Genomic DNA, 22199 nt, shown 5'->3' with positions numbered 1-22199 from the left:
GCTGTTTCCGCCACTGTATGTGTCGCTGCACCCTGACAGCAGACATTCTGTCACATTGACATCAGAGATTCTGTATATTGGACAGGAGCATGACCTAGTGATTGCTGTAAGCCAGTTACGGCAATCACATTTCTTAAAAGGGCACGGACGGCTCCTTTTCTTAAAGGGGCCATAGCCCACGATCCCAAAGTGGTTACGGTAAACGGTTAAAAATAAAAACAAACTTTTCCATATTTTTAAGATGTACATTGAAAGTTGATGAAGCTGGGAGGAGAAAACAGATGTTTAGGCCTAGATTGCCTTATTTGAGTCAGGTGCTCAGTAAGTTTTGTTACAGTACTTCTAACAGTCAAAGGCTGCAAGAGCTTGTGGGACGGGAAGATTTAATAAGAGGAGTTCTGCCTAGGAAAACATGACAGAACAACAAGCCTTCTATTCTTGTTATTTAACAGTGGGTGGGGGAGTACACCCAACAAAGGAATTCAGACTGCTTTTTTTTGTATCTGTTGATCGTCCTGGCTGCAGTGAAGTAATACAGTAGTCCTGGTTTGGTCAAGTGCTGGTCCCCACTGCATGCATTTGCATCCACATTTGTGTTGTGCTTCCATGCAGTCAGAAAATGTGTTCCTTTTTGCTTAAAAAAAAAAATGTTTAAAATTCCGTCCATATTGTCATTTTGCTGAATGTTTTTAGACTTTTTTGCTAGAAACAATAAGCCGTGGACTCCCTTAGGGTCAGCTCAGATGGACGGCTGAAAAGCAGTTTGTTTAATTTAAATGTTTTAAATGCTTTTTCTATACTGACTCGTGTTTGAAAATCGTTTGAAGTCGTTTGTGTATGGCCCCAACACAGGTAGCCATAGCAACGCACCGGCCCTTACACTTGAGGAATGTGTCTGTTTGTAGCAGCCGTGCACAAGCAAAATAACAGCCAAAATCTGATTTGGCCAGTAGGCTCCTGTGCCAGCAAGTGTTTGAAAAAATCAGATTGTGGCTGTATAACATGTCCTGGTTTTTTGGTTAGTGATGTCACTAAAAGAACCCATATATAACATATATCTCATCAGTTTAGTGCTGAAGGAAAATGGGAGCTTTGTGGCAGATGAAATGTCAAGCAGTGGAAAGAGCATTGTGCTTCTGTCAAACACAGAGATTTCCTTAGAATAGAATTATACTGCCAGCGTTACTGAGCTCCTCTGGCTACCTCTCTCCTCTAACCACAGCTGCTGCTTCTGGCCCAATCTGTGCTGGCAGCATATCCCCGGTCTGCAGGCTCTGCACGTGCCCCATGATGTCTTCATACACGCCATGCACAGGAAGATCTTAGTCTAAGCTGATGCAGAATTATGCAAATAGTTAGTGAAAATGTGTGCAGCTTGACAGCAGACCCATCAAATCAAGCCGAGGTAGTTCATTGGTTCAAAAATTGGTTCATTTTTAGTCTGCACAAATTTGCATTAAAATTGTGCATCAACTCAAAATTATCACGTCATTGATCATCTGTAATTGGCACCAGTCTGAGAGTGAGGCAGTGATATGTAGGGACATGGTGTTGCTTAGTTTGTGTACTTTTGTTAAATACCTGCTTCATTCAGGTCTGAAGTTTAATCTGAAATCACACATACGAAATAGTTTTATTAGTCTGACACATGTGCAAAATGAAAACTAAACCTTGTTTATATATTTCTAATGATATGGAATCATGAGAGAAGTATTTGCCAGAAAACTAAATTAAAACATGCCCTAACACGCTGACTGTTACCAAATCAAATCCAGTATTGCCAGATGACGTTTGATAATGCTTAGCACCACATTTTTCTGTTTCAAGGGTGTATATTGAAAGATTAAAGCAAACAACACGTGGTCAATCATCAAACACAAAGCACCCTTACGGGGGGGGGGTGCATATATTATTATAGCAACATGGCACCACATTTTTATAAATTCAGGCCTGGCTTTTAGGATCACTTATGAATTCTAGCTCAGAGCACATTAGTAACTCAGGTCTATTGTGAACTTTGACAGGTATGCTCAGAAGTCCAGAGTGCAGAATAGGGGCATAATCACTCAGTTGAGGTAAAATTGCCGTTTGCAGGTAGTGCAGGTAGTGCATGCCAATTTTACTGGTACTTATACCAGTTAAGTAGTGTGCCTTGCATAGGTAACACAGGTTGTGCTAATTGCGCAATGCATGCTACATAACTGGCATAAGTACCTGTAAAATTGCCATGTGCTACCTGCATTCAGCAATTTTACTACACTTGTGAATACAGGTAGTCCTCGGTTAACGAACGAGATAGGGACTGTAGGTTCGTTCTTAACCTGAATCTGTTCTTAAGTCAGAACATTGTGCCATCTCTGTCCTCTGTGCCTCCGGTGTCCCCCTCTATGTCCCCTCTTCCCTCTGTCCCTGCTTAGACAAGTTTAAAAGCCATTTTCTGTTTGAATTTTTTAAAATCGATTTTCTCAAAAACTACAAGTCCAATATGAAAAAAAAAATTTGGCTTGTTCCCATGGAAACACTGAATCCATGCCATTCGTAAGTCGGGCGTTCGTAAGTCTGGGACTACCTGAATGCCCCATTGTTACTTCTAGGATGAGAGAATCATTTTAGCTATGTCATTGCCTTGAGCTGTTGATTGCTTATTAACCAGGCAGCTAAATATTAATGCACTTTAGTAGTGACCACACATGAAAACAAACCCTTCTTTTTTAGAGCTACATCTGTAAAATACAATATGATCCCATATTCTGGTGCTCATTTACTATGCTGTTACTGGTTCTGCACTGTATTTGCACTCAGGCATTTCACAATGTTCACTGTAATTGTTTTTAGCTTTGATAAAGTTCACTGTGTGGCTGAACTATGTCATATGCAGTGCCAGAGCTTTCTTCCCTTTTCCAGCTTTAATTTTGTGATTTATTTTGTCTTTTTTCTGCTTTCCAGGAATTGGCCAATTCTCTCTATCTGGTCATGGAGGTGAGTTTTTACAGTTACGCAAATGTAAAACATTATTGCAGCATAGGGAAAACATAGCGTGCTGTCATAAAAAGCTTTTCATTTACGGGTGGGGGATTTACTGCAGGTGTTTTGCCTTGAACGGCAATAAAGGCTCTACTTGTTTGAACTTTAAGGTGTTTTTTTTTCTTTATAGCAACACTCCTATTGTAATGCATCTAGTTCTTAAATATAAACAAATTGTGTTCATCCATTTACATGTATTAAATAGTTGCATAGTTAGTTGAGTTGGAGAGTAAAAAAAATCATCCGTAGTGCATTACATCATTGGGCAGTGCAATGTGCATAATGTGAATGCACCCTAAAACCTTATACACGTAAAAGGAAAGGTAGCCCCTAATAGTAAACAGATGATCCAAATGCCCATCTTGAAGGGGCTGAGACTGTTGTTTTATTAACTTATACAGTGAGTACATGGAACACCTGTTTATGTATTACTGCTCATCCTTTTGACATAAGAGTAGGTTGAAGTCTTAACCAAAACAGTAGTTAAAAGATAAAAGTGTTAATTCATGTTTTCAGACGCACACTTAATCTTATAAGCTTGTTTAAAAAATGTCAGACCTTTTGCTTATGACAAGGTTGATGGTAACTGGGTCATCTTTTTATTTTTATTTTTTAGATGAGGGTTTTTTAGTTCTCTGCTGAACTAATTATGGTTGGATTCACAGTGGTCAGTTGCATAACACACGCATTATAATGTGTGAACTGCACTGGAGAAAGGACATAGACTTTAGTGCAAAGCCTGCATACAGCGAGTTAGAATAACACGATCAGTTACAGCACAGTACTGTAAACAGCACCATAGAATTGTATAGGCAGTGAGTTCACATGCAGAATTGTTCTGCAAGGCAACTGAGCACTGTGTAATAGCCCTAAAACATTTTCCTGTATTGAAAGATCTGAGGAGCCATATCCCAGTCTTTTTACCCCACATACAACTAAAAGAATTCATCCATTAGCGCTTATTAAATAAATGCTTAAGGACTTCCGAGTCAAACTTAAAAATCTATTTTTTACTCACCTGGGACTTTTCCCAGCCCCGAGCAGCAGTCTCAGTCCCTTGCTGTATCCCCGGTCCTCTTCGGTGTCCCCACTGGCCGCCCGCAATCATGTAAAATGCAAGGTTTACATTGCATTAACTATTCCTGTTGCTATGATTACAGAGAAGTGCCATCTGAGCTTACAACTTATTGTGGAAATTCTTACCTGGCTCCAAATTGAAATGGAGTGATCACTTCTGAATACATAAAATTACAAAATCACTTGTGTACACATTGTATTTATGGCTATAATATATATATATATATATATATATATATATATATATATATATATATATATATATATATATATATATATATATATATATATATATATATATATATATATATATATACCAGTTATCATTCTATGATCTCGCTCAGACCTTTTTCAGTTTATTGAGGTATTGAGGACAATCATTTTGTAAAGGTTTATAATTCGCTAGGTTGCCTTTGTACTACTAAGTGCCTATTTCCACTGGGTGCCATGTCCAGTTCAGCACCCATGCTGTTGTGAAGCCACAGTCAAATGCAGTTTTCCGCTGACCGCATCTGAATCTCTACAGGGATTCAGATGCGGTTTTTGGGAAACTGTAGCTGTCACCAATTGTTTTGGCCACACGTAATTTTAGATGCAGCCTATTGGCTGGATAGTGTAATGGTTAAGGGCTCTGCCTCTGACACCGGGGACCAGGGTTCCAATCTCGGCTCTGCCTGTTCAGTAAGCTAGCACCAATTTAGCAGGAGACCTTAGGCAAGTCTTCCTAAACACTGCTAGGCCTGGTGCACACCAAAAACCGCTAGCAGATCCGCAAAATGCTAGCAGATTTTGAAACGCTTTTTCTTATTTTTCTGCAGCGTTTCAGCTAGCGTTTTGCGGTTTTGTGTAGCGGTTTTGGTATCGTAGATTTCATGTATTGTTACAGTAAAGCTGTTACTGAACAGCTACTGTAACAAAAAACGCCTGCAAAACCGCTCTGAAGTGCCGTTTTTCAGAGCGGTTTGCGTTTTTCCTATACTTAACATTGAGGCAGAAACGCATCCACAATCCAAAATCTGCAGCAGCCCGGGAGTATGCGTTTCTGCAAAACGCCTCCTGCTCTGGTGTGCACCAGCCCATTGAAATACATTACCCTAGCAGATCCGCACCCGCAAGCAGATCGCAAACCGCAGTGGAAACGCTCCGGTGTGCACTAGGCCTTACTGCCTATAGAGCGCGTCCTAGTGGCTGCAGCTCTGGCGCTTTGAGTCCGCCAGGAGAAAAGCGCAATATACGGTAAGTGTTTGTCTTTTGTCTTTATTGATTTCAGTAGGCTTCAATTCTGTATGTGAAATTGCATGCAGAAAACAGTTGTGATACGTGGCTACTGGAAATAGGCCCTAAGTGTGGATTTTGCATGTTTTAGTGTTTAAAAGCACATGGTTAAAGTGGAGCTCCCTTTATCATTCAGAAAGGTGCTTAACATATACTATACATATGTAATATTCTGTATTTTTTTACCTCTTTGTTTCAGTATTGCAATGGTGGAGACCTGGCAGATTACCTGCATAGTAAGTACAAACTCATTTCATATTTTAGCAGTACTCATTCTATTAGACGTGGTTTACAAGGTTCTCAAAAGCAGGAGAATATTGTAGGGCATTTCTGATCCTGCAAACCCAGCATGCATATACTGTATTTAAATTCACTTATTTTTAGACATCAATAGGTTGCCAAGCCCAGTTGGGCCATGTTGGACTGTAATACGTATTGCTTAAAAGCTTCGTGGATTGGCGTTTGTGTTGTTGGGCTTAAATGAATGCACCCACAGCAAGAATGCTTAATTCTCAGAGAACCAGGTTGTATGCGATCTTCTGCCTCTAATACTTTTAGCCATAGACCATAAACAAGCATGCAGATCAGAGGTTTCTGACAAGATTAGCTGCATGCTTGTTTCATGTATGTGCTTCAGACACAACTGCAGTCAACGAGATCAGCAGGACAGCCAGGCAACTGGCATTGTTTAAAAGGAAATAAATATGGCAGCCTCCCTATCCCTCTCACTTCAGACTCTGAAGTCTCTTAAAAATCCTCTTTTTATTACAAAATCGTGTTTAACATTATTACCCTACCTAAGCCCCACCGCTTTAATCTCACTAAATCCCCCCCCCAAACTCCCTGGGGGGCAATACGGGCAGCACTTCGTGAGAGGCAGAGCTATGAGCCGCAGCCCTGCCTCTCAGCGGTTCTATCAGCCCGGATCGCTGCCTCTCCCCCACCCCTCTGTCTTTTTTTACTGAGAGGGGCGGGGGAGAGGCGGAGATCCGCCGCTGATAGACGGGCATGGAGGCAGAGCTGTGACTCATAGCTCTGCCTCCAACAGCAGCAAAATCCACGACCAAGAAAGTTGTGGATTTTGCGGGGGAGAGGGAGGGGGGAATTAGGGGGGTTTTAGTGAGATTACAGCCGCAGGGATGCGGTGGTTTAGGTAGGACAATAATGTTAAACACAATTTTGTAATAAAAAGAGGATTTTTAAGAGACGTCAGTGTCTCTTTAAGCAGCTTGACAAAGAGTCATACCCCAAAACAGAGCTGCCGCTGTGGTCATGCATTTCTTTGACACTGTAGTCTTTTAAATTGAAGAGCTATTTTACTCTAAAGTGTGGTGCCAACCCTTATTGTTGACTTGTGACCCCAATGCGTACTGAGGTGTGTGCTCCTTCTTTCCTGTGCTAATGCTGTAGCAAAAGCATCTTTTCATTGGCCCATTTGATCTGGAGAGAAAATGAACCTAGTAGCCATTTGTGAGGTGACTGAAAAACAGTTTGGAATATGGAGCCTTCTAGAATGTATTATAATTTCAAAAACGTCCGCTTTTGTGAAATAATTTCATTCATAAATCCAGACAAGGTTTTGCAGGATCCAATTTAAAAAAAAAATGGTGCATTTAACCGAGAATTCATGAAGATTAGGAATACATGAGTGAGCAGTTGAAAGGATAAGGCGTTTGTATTGTGCAGACTTGCTCCAGCACGTTGTAGAAGAGTAATAAAATCTAAAATGAACAACATGCCTACCACAGGATTATATCTGCTAATGATACACTATGGCATTTAGTGGGTGGATAGCTGACATTCTCTCTGCACAAAAAAGAAGCCTCTGTACAGTTATGCCTGTGTACACATATTTTTCTTCAACTTCACTGAAAAGGCTGCCTTGTTTGTGTTTCATGTGATTTATGTTGTCCCAAAATAGAACATGTCATAGTAATTAACTATGGAAATCTGTGTTTAGCATGACAACACTATTCAAAGTTAAATTATATTTTGATGTTGTTGTCTGCGCTCCCCCAGATATCACGCAGGATGAATGGATGTGATTACAGGCAGATGCTCGTTGCTGTACTATAATGAATAGGAATCGGATGTAGGGATAGCATTTATTTGACTGATGTAGTCAGAAGCAGGGGCGTAGCAATAGGGGTTGCAGAGGTAGCGACCTCACCGTTTCCCTTCCCTTTCTTGCACCTCTGACACTGTGGTTGTCCTTGGCAAGATTTGGTGCGCCGTATCAATTGCTATGTATATAGTGCTTGGGGGGGGCCATGTAAAACTTGCACCAGGGCCCAAAGCTCCTTAGCTACGCCACTGGTCAGAAGCTTTGTGTGTTGAATCCAGTTACTAGATTTATCATACAGAGGCCTTGTTTTTATCTGTAAAGGTATGTACAAATAATGCTAAACAATTTATTGTAATGGGTTACTGGATTTCTGCCTAGCGACGTGGAAAGCAATGCTGTATGTGTGTCCAGAGATACATTGTAGCATTAGGGCTCATTCACACCTAAGCGGGAATCGTGCAATTCCCACTAATCGCTAAATCACTAGCATTTTTTAAAAATGCTAGGGCTATTTAAGTCTATGGCAGTATTCACATTTGAGTGATAATCGCGGGCGTTCCGCTATTATCGCTAATCGCAAATGTGTTACATGCAGCATTTTTCCAGCGATTTTTGGAGCGATCACATTAGTATATAAATAAATGCTAATCACGATCGCTCCAGAAACGCAAATTTGTACAGTGATTTTTTTTTTCCACATTAAATTGAGGAAAAATCACCCACGGAAAACGCTTATGCAAATCGCTAGCGGTTAGTGATTTTAGGTGTGAACGAGGCCTAATTGCTGATTTAGATGATTAAGGCCTTGTTCACATTACACGAATTGCCGTCCGTATTTCGTCAATACCTGCAGGAGGCGGATACGCATGAACATCAGAAATGCATAGACTGATCTGTCCGTGTTCCGATCGCACAGCCATCTGCGTGTGACATTGTGAACGAGGCCTAAGATGGCCATACACCTGCCAAATTTTGCACAAGATCGACCATCAGATCGCTCTCTGATGGACGCATCTTATTGAATTGCACCGGTCACAATTCAAAAATCTGCCAGACACAGGAGGAGGCAAGGCTGTATGCTGGCATGACAGGTGAGCAAGCAACACTCACCCGTAATTAGGAGGAGACTGGCCAGGGCTCTGTTGGTCATTATAATAGCAATGTCAAAAATCGAGTAGAGAGAGGAACTGTAGCGAAAAAGTGGGAAAATGAAATCGCAAACTGAGAAGTTAAAAAATAGAAGAGAGATCAAGAAATGATTCATATTCGCCATGTAATTCTTTCATGTTGTTTGATCCACAATCAGCCTGCATGTCATCATCTTTATTACTGGAAAATGTAGATACAGCTCGCACTCCAGTAGAGATATCGTTTGGATGTGCCTGGCCAGGAGGAACTAGCAGCCACCGGTTCCAAATATCCGTGAATAAAGATTCAGACCGGCACCATCCAGTAGTTGCTCTTTTAATTTATTAAACGATAACTGACATAATCCACAACGTTTCGGAGGACAAACCTCCTTTGTCAAGTGTCGTCAGCATCTACAAATACACATTAAATTTCACAGCTTACAAAACTGCTGCTCCAATCGTAGAGCAGTGGGAGCGTCTTGGTGATCGCCCGCCCCTCTGCGTAGTACAGATAGCTGCTCCCACTGCTCTACGATTGGAGCAGCAGTTTTGTGCATATAAAATAGAAGTTCCCCACAAGGTCCGCATGGCGGACGGAAGGGGATTGGTCGCTACAAGCGACTGTTGCAAGCTGATTGGCCAATGTTTAAATCATGTACTATATAAGCTGTGAAATTTAATGTGTATTTGTAGATGCTGACGACACTTGACAAAGGAGGTTTGTCCTCCGAAACGTTGTGGATTATATCAGTTATCGTTTAATAAATTAAAAGAGCAACTACTGGATGGTGCCGGTCTGAATCTTTATTCATCATCTTTATTACTGGCAGACATGAAAAAAGAAAACAGACAGCACCAACTGCCATTATCTATAACCACACCACCTAACAATGCGATAGGTTTATAGATATACATATGCACAAAAGGAGATACTGGTTGCTTGGCAGTTGGAAACAGCTGTTACCGGTATTTCCCACAATGCAATGAGGTTCACAGACAATAAACTGTCAGGACCTTGGTCATGACATCACACTGTGAGAGGGGTTTCACCACAATATCAGCCATACAGACCCCCTGATGATCTAATCGTGAAAAGGTATATATTTCTCATGGGAAAAGCGGTATCAGCTAGTGAGTGGAATGAAGTTCAGTCCTTGGTTACAGTTCCTCTTTAAGTAGTCAAGGTCCCGCCTTGACTATTGCAGTGCCCTTCTGTCTGGTCTCCCTGTGACCCGAATTGCCCCACTGCAGTCCATCATGAATGCGCAAGCCAGAATTATCCACTCCTCTCATCCCTCCACCACGGTGGCTCCCTTCTGTAAATCCCTCCACTGGCTTCCTATCCAGTCCAGAATCCGATTCAAGATACTGTGTCTGACCTACAAATCCATCCACAAAACCTGTCTAACCCACAATTCCATCTTACTCAGAGGTACACACCTAGCCGCTCACTCCGCTCCTCCAATGAACTTCGCCTGACCCCCCCCCCCCCCCCCCCCCGCATCACCCAGTCCCATGCACGCCTCCAGGACTTCTCAAGAGCTGCTTCAACACTATGGAACGTCCTACCTACACCCATTAGGGCAGCCCCCTCCTTTAATATCTTCAAGAAGGCCCTCAAAACTCACCTTTTCATTCTGGCCTACTACCCCTCACAAGTGCTCTAATCCCGCAGCTGAACTCTGGTCCCTACCTTTCGTGTCCCTACCTCTCCCTCTAAATTGTAAGCCTTCGGGCAGGGTCCTCTTCCTTTTGTGTCATACCTGATCATGCACCTCCATTACTGTGCACCTATGCTATGAATTTGAGTGAACTCAACTTGCCTAATCTACATGCTCCCATCCAGTGACTGACTAAGTATTACCTTGTACTCATACTGTGCTGCGTGATCTGGTTTGCATGTATTCCTGTATTGTCATTTTGCTGTATGTCACCCCTAAATATTTTCTGTAACCTTAACTAATGTCCAGAGATGCGTAATATGTTGGCGCTTTATAAATAAAATAAATAAATAAGATTGTGCTGTTCTCATTAACCCTTGTTTCTCTGTGCTGCACACTGCTGGGACATGCACAGCTGCTTTCTTTCAGGACTAATCGGAGGAAACCATTTAACAGCAAAGCAAATTACAGCCAGTTTTAATTAGCGGCTTAACCACTTAACGACCGCCCCCAGCCGATGGGCGGCGGCAAAGTCCGGGCCCAAACGACCGCAATACGCCCATCGGCGGGGGCGGCTGCGGGAGTGGCTATGCGGCGATCGCGTCATTCGTGACGCGATCAGCCGCCGGGGACTGGCTCCGCCCCCCGTTCGCCGTAACCCGCCGGCCGTTCGGAAGCGCCGGCGGGTTACTGGCATCCGGATCGCCGCTGCAACAGTGTATAATAGGCTTTGTAATGTATACAAAGCCTATTATACTGGCTGCCTCCTGCCCTGGTGGTCCCAGTGTCCGAGGGACCACCAGGGCAGGCTGCAGCCACCCTAGTCTGCACCAAACACACTGATTTCCCCCCCCCCTGCCCCCTGATCGCCCACAGCACCCCTCAGACCCCCCCCTGCCCACCCCCCAGACCACTGTTTGCACCCAGTCACCCTCCTAATCACCCATCAATCACTCCCTGTCACTATCTGTCAACGCTATTTTTTTTTTAAGTCCCTAATCTGCCCCCTACTCCCTCCTGATCACCCCCCCACCCCTCAGATTCTCCCCAGACCCCCCCCCAGACCCCCCCCCCCCCCGTGTACTGTATGCATCTATCCCCCCTGATCACCTGTCAATCACCTGTCAATCACCTGTCAATCACCCGTCAATCACCCCCTGTCACTGCCACCCATCAATCAGCCCCTGATCTGCCCCTTGCGGGCAATCTGATCACCCCCCCACACCAATAGATCGCCCGCAGATCCGACATCAGATCACCTCCCAAATCCATTGTTTACATCTATTCTCTCCTCTAAACACCCACTAATTACCCATCAATCACCCCCTATCACCACCTGTCACTGTTACCCATCAGATTAGACCCTAATCTGCCCCTTGCGGGCACCCAATCACCTGCCCACACGCTCAGATTGCCCTCAGACCCCCCCCTTATCAATTCGCCCGTGCAATATTTACATCTGTTATTCCGGGTAATAACCCACTGATCACCTGTCAATCACCCATCAATCACCCCCTGTCACTGCCACCCATCAATCACCCCCTGTCACTGCCACCCATCAATCAGCCCCTAACCTGCCCCTTGCGGGCAATCTGATCACCCCCCCACACCAATAGATCGCCCGCAGATCCGACATCAGATCACCTCCCAAATCCATTGTTTACATCTATTCTCTCCTCTAAACACCCACTAATTACCCATCAATCACCCCCTATCACCACCTGTCACTGTTACCCATCAGATTAGACCCTAATCTGCCTCTTGCGGGCACCCAATCACCTGCCCACACGCTCAGATTGCCCTCAGACCCCCCCCTTATCAATTCGCCCGTGCAATATTTACATCTGTTATTCCGGGTAATAACCCACTGATCACCTGTCAATCACCCATCAATCACCCCCTGTCACTGCCACCCATCAATCACCCCCAGTCACTGCCACCCATCAATCAGCCCCTAACCTGCCCCTTGCGGGCAATCTGATCACCCACCCACACCAATAGATCGCCCGCAGATCCGACATCAGATCACCTCCCAAATCCATTGTTTACATCTATTCTCTCCTCTAAACACCCACTAATTACCCATCAATCACCCCCTATCACCACCTGTCACTGTTACCCATCAGATTAGACCCTAATCTGCCCCTTGCGGGCACCCAATCACCCGCCCACACCTCAGAACGCCCTCAGACCCCAGCCCTGATCACCTCGCCAGTGCATTGCTTGCATCTATTTCCCCCCTCTAATCACACCTTGAGACACCCATCAATCACCTCCTGTCACCCCCTAGCACACCTACCCATCAGATCAGGCCCTAATTTGCCCCGTGTGGGCTCCTGATCACTCGGCCAAACCCTCAGATCCCCCTCAGACCCCCTTCCGATCACCTCCCCAGTGCATTGATTGCATCTATTTTCCCCTCTAACCGCCCCCTGAGACACCCATCAATCACCTCCTGTCACCCCCCTAGCACTCCTATCCATCAGATCAGGCCCAATACATCCTGTCATCTAAGAGGCCACCCTGCTTATGACCGATTCCACAAAATTTGCCCCCTCATAGACCACCTGTCATCAAAATTTGCAGATGCTTATACCCCTGAACAGTCATTTTGAGAAATTTGGTTTCCAGACTACTCACAGTTTTGGGCCCGTAAAATGCCAGGGCAGTATAGGAACCCCACAAGTGACCCCATTTTAGAAAGAAGACACCCCAAGGTATTCTGTTAGGTGTATGATGGGTTCATAGAATATTTTATTTTTTGTCAAAAGTTAGCGGAAATTGGATTGTTATTGTTTTTTTCACAAAGTGTCATTTTTCACTAACTTGTGAGAAAAAATAAAATCTTCTATGAACTCACCATACCCCTAACGGAATACCTTGGGGTGTCTTCTTTCTAAAATGGGGTCACTTGTGGGGTTCCTATACTGCCCTGGCATTTTAGGGGCCCTAAACCGTGAGGAGTAGTCTAGAAAACAAATGCCTCAAAATGACCTGTGAATAGGACGTTGGGCCCCTTAGCGCACCTAGGCTGCAAAAAAGTGTCACACATGTGGTATCGCCATACTCAGGAGAAGTAGTATAATGTGTTTTGTGGTGTATTTTTACACATACCCATGCTGGGTGGGAGAAATCTCTCTGTAAATGGACAATTGTGTGTAAAACAAATAAAAAAATGTGTCATTTACAGAGATATTTCTCCCACCCAGCATGGTTATATGTAAAAATACACCACAAAACACATTATACTACTTCTTCTGAGTACGGCGATACCACATGTGTGACACTTTTTTGCAGCCTAACTGTGCTAAGGGGCCCAAAGTCCAATGAGTACCTTTAGGATTTCACAGGTCATTTTGAGACATTTGGGTTCAAGACTACTCCTCACGGTTTAGGGCCCGTAAAATGCCAGGGCAGTATAGGAACCCCACAAGTGACCCCATTTTAGAAAGAAGACACCCCAAGGTATTCTTTTAGGTGTATGATGAGTTCATAGAAGATTTTATTTTTTGTCACAAGTTAGCGGAAATTGATATGTATTGTTTTTTTTTTCACAAAGTGTCATTTTCCGCTAACTTGTGACAAAAAAAAAATCTTCTATGAACTCACCATACTCCTAACAGAATACCTTGGGGTGTCTTCTTTCTAAAATGGGGTCACTTGTGGGGTTCCTATACTGCCCTGGCATTTTAGGGGCCCTAAACCGTGAGGAGTAGTCTAGAATCCAAATGCCTCAAAATGACCTGTGAATAGGACGTTAGGCCCCTTAGCGCACCTAGGTTGCAAAAAAGTGTCACACATGTGGTATCGCCGTACTCAGAAGAAGTAGTATAATGTGTTTTGGGGTGTATTTTTATACATACCCATGCTGGGTGGGAGAAATCTCTCTGTAAATGGACAATTGTGTGTAAAAAAAATCAAATAATTGTCATTTACAGAGATATTTCTCCCACCCAGCATGGGTATGTGTAAAAATACACCCCAAAACACATTATACTACTTCTCCTGAGTACGGCGGTACCACATGTGTGGCACTTTTTTGCACCCTAAGTGCGCTAAGGGGCCCAAAGTCCAATGAGTACCTTTAGGATTTCACAGGTCATTTTGCCACATTTGGTTTCAAGACTACTCCTCACGGTTTAGGGCCCCTAAAATACCAGGGCAGTATAGGAACCCCACAAATGACTCCATTTTAGAAAGAAGACACCCCAAGGTATTCCGTTAGGAGAATGGCGAGTTCATAGAAGATTTTATTTTTTGTCACAAGTTAGCGGAAAATGACACTTTGTGAAAAAAAACAATTAAAATCAATTTCCGCTAACTTGTGACAAAAAAAAAAAATCTTCTATGAACTCACCATACATCTAACGGAATACCTTGGGGTGTCTTCTTTCTAAAATGGGGTAATTTGTGGGGTTCCTATACTGTCCTGGCATTTTAGGGGCCCTAAACCGTGAGGAGTAGTCTTGAAACGAAATTTCTCAAAATGACCTGTGAAATCCTAAAGGTACTCATTGGACTTTGGGCCCCTTAGCGCAGTTAGGGTGCAAAAAAGTGCCACACATGTGGTATCGCCGTACTCAGGAGAAGTAGTATAATGTGTTTTGGGGTGTATTTTTCCACATACCCATGCTGAGTGGGAGAAATATCTCTATAAATAGACAATTGTGTGTAAAAAAAATAAAAAAAATTGTCATTTACGGAGATATTTCTCCCACCCAGCATGTGTATGTGTAAAAATACACCCCAAAACACATTATACTACTTTTCCTGAGTACGGCAATACCACATGTGTGGCACTTTTTTGCGGCCTAACTGCGCTAAGGGGCCCAAAGTCCAATGAGCATCTTTAGGCTTTACAGGGGTGCTTACAATTAGGCACCCCCCAAATGCCAGGACAGTAAACACACCCCACAAATGACCCCATTCTGGAAAGTAGACACTTCAAGGTATTCAGAGAGGAGCATAGTGAGTCTGTGGCAGATTTCATTTTTTTTTGTCGCAAGTTAGAAGAAATGGAAACTTTTTTTTTTTTTTTTTTTTGTCACAAACTGTCATTTTCCGCTAACTTGTGACAAAAAATAAAATCTTCTATGAACTCACCATGCCTCTCACTGAATACTTTGGGATGTCTTCTTTCCAAAATGGGGTCATTTGGGGGGTATTTGTACTATCCTGGAATTTTAGCCCCTCATGAAACATGACAGGTGCGCAGAAAAGTCAGAGATGCTTGAAAATGGGAAAATTCACTTTTGGCACCATAGTTTGTAAACGCTATAACTTTTACCCAATCCAATAAATATACACTGAATGTTTTTTTTTTTATCAAAGACATGTAGCAGAATAACTTTCGCGCTCAAATGTATAGGAAATTTTACTTTATTTGAAAAATGTCAGCACAGAAAGTTAAAAAAGTCATTTTTTTGACAAAATTCATGTCTTTTTTGATGAATATAATAAAAAGTAAAACTCGCAGCAGCAATCAAATAGCATCAAAAGAAAGCTGTATTAGTGACAAGAAAAGGAGGTAAAATTCATTTAGGTGGTAGGTTGTATGACCGAGCAATAAACCGTGAAAGCTGCAGTGGTCTGAATGGAGAAAAAGGCTCTGGTCCTTAAGGGGCGAAAAGACTGTGGTCCTGAAGTGGTTAAAAATGCTACATCTTGGTTGTGGCTGTGTAACAGATTAAGCAGACCAGGTCTTATGATAGAGAGCTGCAGAGAGCTTGGAGAGTGAACAGTTACTGAGTTTGCAAGGCCTTTTGTTGGGATTGCTGGGAATATGTTGAACTTAAGTTGCTCCATAGATGTGGTTATGGCCACTGCTTTCATGACGTGCCATGTCAGGCAAGCAGCGTGTTACAGTGCTCTGGCCATTCCTACACTCCAGGCTCTCCATTGATATGGATAGGCAGCATGTGCTGTCCCTGTGAAACAGGCCTCATGCCAGAGAGATGAGAAGAAGGAACAAATATGTAGAAACAAACAGCACCATTGCTGCGAGGATGATTGTGCCACAACCTCAGTCCACAGGAATAAACAAATGGATATAGTTACTTCCCAGTGCTACCGGCAGAGCGGTGTCCTGGGAACAAATAAACGACTTATACTGAATCCCGTGGAGAGCGATGATGAGTACCTGGTTTATAAATCCCCCAAGGGACTCTCCTACAAATGTATGCATTACTCAGCTGTAGCATGCTGGTGTCTGGGGAGGAAGATGCTTCAGCTGTTCATTAGTAACAGCACTGTTTATGATCTCTCAGAATCCCTGTTTAGTCTATACAAAGGCAGACGCTAAATACAAATGCAGTAAAACAGTGGTCTGGGCTTTCTTGGCATTTGAGAGTTTTTATTGTGTTTGTTTAGCATTTATAGGAGCAAAGACATAACTACAAGTCATAGGGCCCCTACTTTGATGGGGCCCCTCAGTGTTCACACTCTTCCCCTGGTGACTCTCACAGTTTGGGGGCCCATCAATGGTCTTAAAACAAGTGTGGGCATCATAATCTTCACACCCATAACAAGTGTAGCCTCATAAGTACCTGATATAATACCTTCATCAGAGGGAAGGAAGTAGTAATCGGGGCCCCTTACAGCTCTGAGCCCCCCTGCGATCATAGGGGCTGCTGCCCTGTAGGTACACTGCTGTATAGGAGCCAGTCTCAGAGCTTATCCACAGAGGCTATTTAACCATCATTTTCTAAGCCTCTGCAGCTCCAGAAATGCTGCATGCAGCAAGGCATGACTACGAGTACATTTGAAATCGGCGCCGGTAGACTTGGGCGCAGGATACAGCGGTATATAGCTGATCCTGCTTCTGCACAAGTCCGGGCCGATTTAATTACTATTCCCCCTCCAGGCCGACATGGATAGTGGGGGAATGAAATAATTCGGCTTCCAGCGATTGCTGGAGGCCGAATTATTATGTTTTTAAGCAACCTCGGCTCCGTCTTCTGACGGAGCCGACGTTACTCACTGAGCGCTTCAATAGGAATGAATCCTATTGAAGTCTATGGTGGCGCCGGTTGCGCCCAAATCTAGCAGCGCTGAAAAGCACTGCTCCGGACTACAACCCATGGACCCCCCTCCGTAAGTTCCTTCCTCCCCTTTTGTTGACCCCACAGCAATTATGCTCATAATGACTTCCCCCAACAAGTGTAGCAGTCATTCCCTAACACTACACAAGTGCTGACATCTCAACCACACACCCTTGTGGCCAACAGAAGTGTGGCTGCATAGCTCACCTCCAGAATGTATGTCTGTGGCGGTGAAGAGAGCAGACTGTGATCCAGTGCTAGACTAGAGAAAGCTCCCCTGTCCTGTGGAAAGTGAGAGGGGAAGGGGAGCGAGCCCCTGCAAAGCAGCTGTTTTCTAGTGGTGTGTAACTCCACATCAACCAAATGCCCATGTGAACTGATTAAAAGGTTACCGTAGATTGCTCTTGCTAAGGTCTTTTAGGGATTTTCCTGGCTTCTTAAAGCAGGCAAGAATATGTCAGTGTGAAGTAAATGAGTTTAACACTGTGAATGCCAAATGCTAACCTCAGTTGCCAAATGCTGACATACTCAGTGTAGGCATTTTTTAAGAAAAATAAGCATTTAACAGGTGTTTTATAGACTTCCACTGAACAGCCGTGATGAGCTATGTAAATGCTACCTCTGACTGCTGCAGTGAACTGTCCTATTATAATATAGTGTACAGGTGAATGTTTTGTACAAAGCTTAAAAAAAAAAAAAAACACCAGTCACAAAATGTCTATTTGAACAAGGCCTACATGCTTGTGTGTGCAAAACATTAGCAGTTTAGTAGTAACATAAGCAAGGCGGTAGCTTATTTGTTTTGGCATTTTTCTTCTTACAGACTTGAATATTTACTATTATTAGTGGAAACTTAATAAAAACATATTAGCAGACATTTGTCTTTGGAGAGCTATATCTTCATTTGTAATGCGGCATAAATCAGACTGATTTATTCAGATGCTAACCTGCCAACTCCATGGGCCACAGAGACAAGACAGACAATTAAATGGTTATGTTCTGACTGGAAGAAATGGCTTACCATTTAAAACTTTACCCAAGGATTAAACTTCATTCCAATCAGTAGCAGATACCCCCTTTCCCACGAGAAATCTTTACCTTTTCTCCAAAAGATCAGCAGGGGGTCTGTGTGGCTGATATTGTGGCGAAACCCCTCCCACAGTGTGATGTCATGACCATGGTCCTGGCAGTTTTTTGTCTGTGAACCTCGTTACATTGTGGGAAATAACAGATTTTTTCAACTGCCAAGCAAGCAATATCTCCTTTTGTGCATAGATGTCTCAGCAATGAACATTCTGTGCAGATCACCAGACAGAACCAAAGATGTCACCACCAGTGATAAATTTCAGAATATAAATCGGGGAGAGGAAAGATTTTACAATTGGCAAACTCTGACTAAATAATCTATGAATTAATATTGTTAATCTCAATTGAGGGAGGTTGCACAAGTCCCCATAATAAAGCATTGATCCTATGCATGTCTCACGACAGAGCAAGTACAGGAGCAAAACGTTTTAAAGCAATATTTTTTTTATTTTAAAAACAAAGAAGAACTGGTATTTAAATCTTAAATTCCACAACAGCTATCATTTCTGTTATGCATTTGTTATATGCAGCTCTTCATACACTGTAACACATGTTGCAGAGTTATCTACAGTTAAATTTTTATATATATAAGTTTGGTTATAATGTATATGAGATTTTTACCACTGCGCTATTCATCAATCCTCTGTAATCTCCTAGCTTTCCCACGTTTGCTGGGTGTGTAACCTCTGGTTTCCTGTGTTGCTCTGAAGTATTACTTCAGTACAGACTGTATTTTCATAAGTGCATTAACCCTCCAGCCTTTAGATTAGTGAGCTAGCAAAGTTTTTTTTTTTTTTTAAGTTCCAGTCAGCGGTGCAGAACTGGCAAAGCTACTGAGTAGCCGGATTACACAGAGTGCTGTTTACAATCATTGTGATTTTATAAGAAAAAGGCTTCTGTTTCATGTGAGGATGGGAAGTGTCGCCTGAACAAGCCTCCCATAGCATTGTGTGAACGCAAACTAAAAATTGTGACATGCATTTTAAAGGGATCAAAGGCAAAAATTGTAGAAATTCGATATTATATGTTTGATACTTTAAAAAAACATACACAAACCAGAGTAGCTATGCTTCTCCTGCTGGGACAGGAATATTGGAAACGTAGGTGCTGAGGGGAGTGATCAGTTTCCTAGAAGCAACCATTAACCAACCTCAGCCCCTGTTTTTCCCTTATTAGCACAATGAACATGGCTGCCCTTGTTTATATATGCATCTTAGCAGCCATTGTGGACAGGCTTTAGCTCCCTTGCCCCATGCCAGCACAGCCCATTTATTATTTTAATGGTGTGAGTAGTGCACCCTGGAGGCTTAAGACTGATTTATGTGCATGCATGTGTTCTCTTTGCTTAAAGTAAACCTGAAGTCATAAAAAAATAAAAAGTTTTATACTTCAGTAGGGGAAAACTCTAGAGAATGACTCCTCTGCTGCTGGACAGGACTCACTTTATCTTCATGGCAACGCTTACCTCCGTGTTACAGCTCGACTGCACTGTGCAGGAGCCAGTAGGTCTGCGTACGGAGCCACTCATACAAACTCAAAAAGCCATGCATTTGCAGCTCCGTACTACTGCCCAGGTTCAAGCTGTACAGCTTGCACTCATACATGGTGAGGAGCAATCTGAGCAATATATAATCATTAATGTTGAATGTTGTCTAAAGGGGTCTTGCTCAGGAAGGGAGGGACCATCCAAAGGCTTTTCCCCCTACTGAGGTAAATTAACTTTTTTTTTACCCTCACTAAAGGTACTCTTTAAAGGTAGATCCAGAGATTGCCTCAGCTTGACTTTCAGGTTCTAGAGAAGGAAGTGTTTGCTTGCTTGCTGACTGGGGACCAGTAGAGTAGGGACCAGTTCTAAGGAGGGAACTGCAGTGCTGGTGAATTGGTCCAGTACAAAATCACTGCAGTCCAACCTCCATTCTTGCAAATGAATATAATTTTGCAAGTTAGTTGTTTTTATCTCTGCTAGCGTTCCAGTTTGTTGTGAGTGTGTGTTTTGAGTGGAGATGGTTAATGATTGCTTATACATTTAAAATATGTGTTTAAAAGTACATCATGCTGTGCCTTTACTTCTAGTATTGCCCTTCTTGGGCACAGTTTCTTGCTGAGGTTTCTAGACCATTGCATTCCCTTGTAGTGGAAGCTCAGTGTAGCTGTGCCTACCCCTTATTGTGAATCTGTGGAAGTAGCGTTGCTACACTCCCAACAACCCCCACAGAACATATAAGACACTTAGTTACAGCATGCATTTTGGGTAAGGTTCTTGTTGCCTGGGCAGTGGCATATAACACAAAGATCTCCCAGGCATAGTTGTCTGAAGTTCCACTATAACCCCTGTCCTTTTCAGAACTGACCAAGTGAAAGAAGGGGACAATATAGAGTGTACCCACAAGAATTGTACATAGACACAGTCTGACACATAGAAAAACACTGCACTGACTGCACTCGTGTCTTACAGTTATATTGTTGAACAGTCAAATGTTTTGTGAAAATTTTCGGCAGTAATAAGGTTTGTTAAACCCCACCTTACTTATTCTGTGACTCTGAAAATCCTTTCTGCCCTTCAGCAATGCGGACGTTGAGTGAAGACACCATCCGGCTATTTCTCCAGCAGATTGCTGGTGCTATGAAGATGCTGCACAGCAAAGGGATAATTCACCGAGACCTGAAGCCCCAGAACATTCTTCTTTCATGCACTGGAGGGCGCAGGTCCAACCCCAACAACATCCGCATTAAAATAGGTGAGATGTCAGTGGTTGCTGCCTCTAAATACCAGATGTCAGTTTGTTGGACCTGATCACATGGTATAATGGACCAGCGATAGATCTAGATAGAGATTTATATAGTCACCAAAGTCATACTTTCCAAAGAATTTCAGCATGAAACATTGAATCAAGAATACTTAAAACCTTTAGCAGCCAATTTATTTAGAGGCTTGCAAGTGCTCCAGGACAATTTATTTGAGCACTTTTTTTTATTTCTTACGTGTTACATTTCCCTGCTTCTAATTAGTACTGCTGTAATGAGCATTTATGGCCGCTTATCACTAGGGGGCAGTGTAAGACAATAACAGAGGACTTCTGCTTTCAGTTTCTATATTTTCTGTTCAGTAGAGAGAGATCAAAGCATTCCAAGAATTTACAGCCTGAGTTCTGAAGTGAAAAGCAGTGCACTTATTTTAAATGAGATAACTCTATTGAAGTTGCTAATGGGTTAAGTAAACTCACCAAGAATTTGCCAGCTTTCAAAATGGAAAAACTGCCCCATGCATGCATAGATGCGGGTCAGGATAGTCTCTCTTTATAATAAAATGAATGAATATCATATTTTGGGTTTGAAAATTGTAGCCACTGTGTGAGCACGGTAGGTTCGAGGGGGGTAAATATTTATAGATTTTATATTCCTGGAGATCTGTTTTAAATGTTAATGTTCTCACAAAATACATAATGTGAACGTGTTGAAGGAAGTGATTCTTTTATATATGCACTGTACATAATAATATATGTATAATAATGTACACATTGCATCAGCTGTTCCTTTAATGATTTTTCTAAAGTGTATGATAAACATTAATTTAATCATATTAGTCATTCCTCTGACATGTAGAGACATGCCTATTGTTATATATAGGTTCTGTATAGAATATGTCATAGGCTTTTGTAGGTGCCTTATTCCCGTGACCCTGGCTTTGTTTCAACTCCCTTTCCTGGCGCCTTGTAGCCAAGTATTTTATCTGGTTATTTATAGTTGACGCACTGTAGTCACAACTGTTTCTTTTCTTGTTGTTCTTAAAATGTAATATTGTTCAGAAGACATGGCTTGCCATAAGTGAGGCTGCAAGCAT

General features: G+C 42.7%; 1 protein-coding gene across 2 annotated transcripts in view; it reads left to right on the top strand.

Annotated features, from left to right (window-relative positions):
* The window catches only part of ULK1 (unc-51 like autophagy activating kinase 1), a 116258-nt gene that overhangs the window by 36364 nt on the left and 57695 nt on the right, over window positions 1–22199 (top strand). For both annotated transcript variants that reach the window (XM_068243450.1, XM_068243449.1), the window contains exons 4-6: window positions 2947–2979; window positions 5576–5612; window positions 20923–21096. In XM_068243450.1, the coding sequence (XP_068099551.1) occupies window positions 2947–2979; window positions 5576–5612; window positions 20923–21096 (244 nt within the window). The remainder of the gene's footprint in view (window positions 1–2946; window positions 2980–5575; window positions 5613–20922; window positions 21097–22199) is intronic.

This window comes from Hyperolius riggenbachi, chromosome 1, assembly GCF_040937935.1.
Source record: "Hyperolius riggenbachi isolate aHypRig1 chromosome 1, aHypRig1.pri, whole genome shotgun sequence".
NCBI classification, from domain to species: Eukaryota; Metazoa; Chordata; class Amphibia; order Anura; family Hyperoliidae; genus Hyperolius; species Hyperolius riggenbachi.
Note: the sequence above shows the minus strand (reverse complement) of the source record. Positions and strands in the feature narration are given on the sequence as shown.